This window comes from Loa loa (assembly GCF_000183805.2).
Source record: "Loa loa unplaced genomic scaffold supercont3.3, whole genome shotgun sequence".
NCBI lineage: Eukaryota > Metazoa > Nematoda > Chromadorea > Rhabditida > Onchocercidae > Loa > Loa loa.
The window spans coordinates 882,411-887,216 of NW_018108183.1; the positions used below are offsets into that span (position 1 = coordinate 882,411).

Here is a 4,806-nt window from a genome sequence, read left to right on the forward strand (position 1 = left end):
AAAGGAAATTTGATTAAAATGAAGCAATGCAATTTATATATTAAAGTAATCATAATATTATGGAGTATTTGTCGTTAAAAGTAATTCGCCATCCTTTGACCAATGACATGTCATATAATGGCGTAGTAATAGACGATATTTATCCGAAAATAACATATATATTGTTATGTTGCATGATGCATTTACCATTACCTGAAATATCATAATTAATTGATTTAGAAAAAAAAAAAAAAAAAGAGAGAAATTCTTAATAGTATGGAAATTTTTCGTCTTTGCAAAAATATGTTTCTACTAAAAGATATGTATGCATGCAAAATGAAAACTTGAATATTTCTATAAATAACAAATTTGAAGAATTTTTTCAAGAAACAAGAAAAAAAGAAAAAAGTGATGATTGTTATATCTAAAATTCATGACAGATCTCATTTTAAAAATCGCTTCTTATCTTTTACTTTCTCGTAAATACGCTTCAACAATAAAAGCATTTGTTGAGGTTTTAAATTCAGAAGTACTAGTTGTGTTTTATTTCAGGTTGATCATAATTTACCTTTATTGATTTTATAGTCTTTCCTTCCGTTTTTTTTTTTTGCTGTCAAATTATTCTTTCAAGATACTTTTTAGCAATTTGCCAAACTAGAATTGTTTATCTGGTTAAATTCTATGTAATTTTTTTTTTTTCAAATTTAACAATATCTTTTTCCATATGAGTAATAGAGACATGTCCAGTTTAGTTTTAACAAACAATCGATACATGTCCGGCTTAGTTTTTGAAGTTTCAACAAATGATAAAAGTACCTTTACAAATAATTATGAAAAAAAAAAATTAAATGGCTTGCCAAGAAATTATTGTAAGTGACAAGCGAAACGTAGAGAGCATTATCATAACCAACATTTTCGAGAATATTAACTACGAATGCTAATGTATTGCAGGATAGGAAAACAAGTACAATTGCAATAAGCATTATTGATATTTGGCGTTCTTTTCGTTCCGCATGTTTTAGCGACTCATCGGGTACCACACTTTGTCGCCTATGTAGTCGATTTGATCGTCGAATGGCTAGTAGTACCTGAGAAATAATCAATAATTCTAGAAAAATAATTTTGAAAAATGTTAAATTTTTATTGCGAACTTCGATCTGCATTTTAAATTTGGCCTAAGTTTGAGATTTTTTTTTAAATATATGGTTGGAATTAAGATGAAATATAGCATGTTTTTTTTTGGTATTGAATGACTGATAAATGTTGATAATTTCAGCTGTTATCAGCATTTTGGGATGATAAGTGATAACTAGGAAGTTTATCCACTGGTTGAAACTATCCACGCTTCATTTAAATTGTTTAAAGGTCGAAAAGAGCTAACCTGAGAATTTAAAATAATTAATAATGTGAATGGGAGCACAAACATTAATATGGTATAGGCCCAACCAAAAAATATAAGGCGATAAGTTTGGTTAAGTCGTAGATTTGATGGGGCTAATACCGGGATGAAGGCATTTATATTTGATCGGAAACAGTTATTGACCACACGCACCTAAAATTAATGTTAGGATTATTTCAAAAATAAAATTATAATTCTTCGATTTTGGATTAATTCATTGCATTTTAATGATTGTTAAATTTTAGAATCTGTTATTTCAATTCATCGGATTTCGTTAATCAGTTGACATTTTCCGACTGAACGCTTTTTTCAGGTCCTTCTTCTTTTTATTTGTATTTCTTTTATAATCCGTTTTCAGTTTCACCTCATTCTTACCACTATTCAAGTTCTAACTCTTTTGGGAATTAGAATTCGCTTATACAATTGCTCACTCAATTACATCAATCATCACTAGTCATTCCTCATTGACTCATTTATTATTGATCAGATCCCAATGATTTTTAATCTGCCATTCAAATTTTATGACCCAGTAAAATTTCAAATGATTGTATAAAAATTATATTGTCATTTTAAATGATTATTAAATTCTTCCGCGAGCTTTCATCAAATTTCATAGCTTATTATCATCCAAATATTTAAACATCCTTTAAATCACGAGACTTATCTGACCGTTTAATGCAGCATGCAATTCTGGATTCGAACTTAAATTATATACCGGAAGTGACCACTGAAAGATACGTTGAGTCCAATCAGTTAATTAGACCATTTATTTAGAAATTTGTAACTCAAATGAAAACTTTTTCTTGAATAATCTTTTTTTTTCGATTATACTAATATTTTTGTAGCATAAATAAAAGAACATGTTATTCGGATTTCCATGAAGGCTAAGGTTAGTAAAGAAAATTTATTGATTGCTTTTAAATTATGGTTTAATTTCAAGGCATAAATTGTTTATTCCCAATTAAAATATTTTCCAGAAATGATAAATAAAAATGATAAGAATGAATTTTCTTCCCTTTTTTCTTTTCTTGCCTTTTATTTTATTCATTTTATCCATTTGCCTTATTTACATTTAACTCACAGTTATTTTCTCTCCTTTTTTTCTCTTTCAAAATATGTTAATGGATTTTAAATTTCGTGTTTTTTTCCCTCTTTTTTATCCAGTAAAAGCTAATTCTATGTTAGTTGCATTGGAGGAATAAATCTGTGTCCTGCAACTCATCCTAGAAAGTATTTTCAACATCGATTTAAATTTTCTGAGAAGTGGGAATGTTCTCAATACAAATTTCTTTTATATTTAAATTATCAATTACAATTGGAAGTTTGTCCTAACAAGAAATTTTGATTAGCTTCAAATAAATTGAAAATTGGAACGTAAATTAATTGGATATTTAATTTAAAAAAGAATATGAAACAAATTTAGCACACCATTCGAGCTGTTCTCAAGTCAAGCGGAATCGCACTGATATAAGAGGCATTAGTAGATTTGATATAATTAATTTGCTAACTACGCTTTGATAAAAGCATAAAATCGGGAACATATGAATTGATTGGAAAGTTTTTAATATTATTTTAAAATATATTACTAAATAATGCAAATGAAATTAATTTGGGATAGAAATTTGTGCAAAATATCTTGCGTAAAATAATTTAATTTTGAATAAAAATGGATTAATTTGAATTAAAAAGATGGTTACGTTAACTAAATTGCTTCTTTATCAAGAAATGTATAACATCTTTAATCCCCTCCGCTAAATCTTTTGCATCATTAATTTCTATCTCTATCATTTGTCTAAAATTAGAATTCTATTAAATGCTTTCATATTTTTCATATTACAATATTATCATTGACATTTTAGCAGTATCGTAAATTAAGCTAAAAAAGGGTTAACTTTTGAAAATAAATTAAATTTAATGGATTCAAATTCATTTATGTTTTCTTGTTTATTCTGATAAGTTTTCAAAGTGGGAAAAAAAAGAGAGATAATAAAGCAGAAATATGTGCAACAAAGTTATTTTCAGAGAACAAACTATGAATTTAGCAATTCATCCATAAAATTGGACTTCTTTTGAAGAAGAGAGATAAATCGTTGTGGTTACTAATACTTCCCAAGAGAAACATTTCCCCATACTTCGAATATTCCTAATATTTCACTAGCAAGTCAATTTCTTGCCTTCTCGCTATTCATCGGAAAAAAATTGAATGATAAAAGTTTAAAAGAAACATTATGTAACATTTATCTAGCATCGATTTTTGCATCAATAAATCAATTTCAAATAAATTAAAAATTACTTAAAATTGGATAATGGGTATAAATTGGAATTTTCTTTTGTCTGATTGTGGTAGCATCAATTTTACCATTTCAAATCCCTTTTCACCTAATTTTTTTCTTTTAAAGTCGATTTTATTTCCAAAATTTCCAAGGGAAAATGATTCAGAAATCAGATTTCTCTCATTCCCTGAAATTTCCAGCAAAATCAAATTTTATCACAAAAGTAAAAATGTGATTGGTTCCATTGACTTGTTCTCGAAAATGCGGAAAAATAAGAAATAAAAAAGAACATTTACCTCAAAAAATCGAGTAATATTGAAGAGAAGAGAAAATCCAAGCAGTAACAGGATAAATATTCGAACTCGAGCCGTTTTTAGTAGTGTTGATGTCTTAAATGGTAGACAAACGCCAATATAACGATGGACAGACATACCTGTTGTCATCCATACACTGTAATTATTTGACAACATTGATAATTTTACCAAATAATGCCAAGATTTCAGTTATATTCTTATGGATTAAATTAAATATAATTTAGGATATGATATTATTTAAATTATAAGAATAAATTTGAAATTAATTCATCTCATATGATGTCCTCAAATTTTTAGCATCATTTCAGCGTTATCTGGAGCAAAAATGATTGAAAAATAGAGTAATTATCATCAGATTCAAAGTTTGAAGCATTTTTTGACACAGTTTAGTAACAATTTCATACAAATATATTTAATTGTAAAATAAAAGCGAATTTCAGAAATTGGTACATATGTACTTTTCTTTCCATTTTTAACTTTTGAAGCATGTTTTATTCCAGCAATATATTACAAATCGTTCATCATTTAAGCTATATCTAATTGTATTGCTTACTAATTACATTGCATTCTTTTGAGATTTTCAATAAATAATGCTTAAAATTCTGAGGACAATTTCTTCACTCCTTTTTGTCACAACTTTCGAAGTGAATTATCTGAAAATTTGTCCTTTGTTTGCTTGTGATAAAGGCAATGTTGATACATGAGGCGAGAGCAAATGCATTTCACTGATTGGTGAAATTTCTGGCCATTTCAATCTTTTTGTTTCCTAGATCGAAACTTTGAAAATAACAAGAAAAAAGTTCGAAAACATTTCATAGCGTACTTAAAAAAAAAAAAAAAA

General features: G+C 27.2%; 1 protein-coding gene across 1 annotated transcript in view; it reads right to left on the reverse strand.

Annotated features, from left to right (window-relative positions):
• Positions 1-57: 57 nt before the first annotated feature.
• LOAG_16445 (hypothetical protein) overlaps positions 58-4,806 on the reverse strand; it is a gene marked incomplete at both ends in the record, with an annotated part of 11,482 nt that continues 6,733 nt past the window's right edge. Inside the window, 4 exons of the mRNA XM_020449097.1 lie at positions 58-192; positions 837-1,067; positions 1,361-1,531; positions 3,948-4,101. Coding sequence (XP_020307470.1) covers positions 58-192; positions 837-1,067; positions 1,361-1,531; positions 3,948-4,101 — 691 coding nt within the window. The remainder of the gene's footprint in view (positions 193-836; positions 1,068-1,360; positions 1,532-3,947; positions 4,102-4,806) is intronic.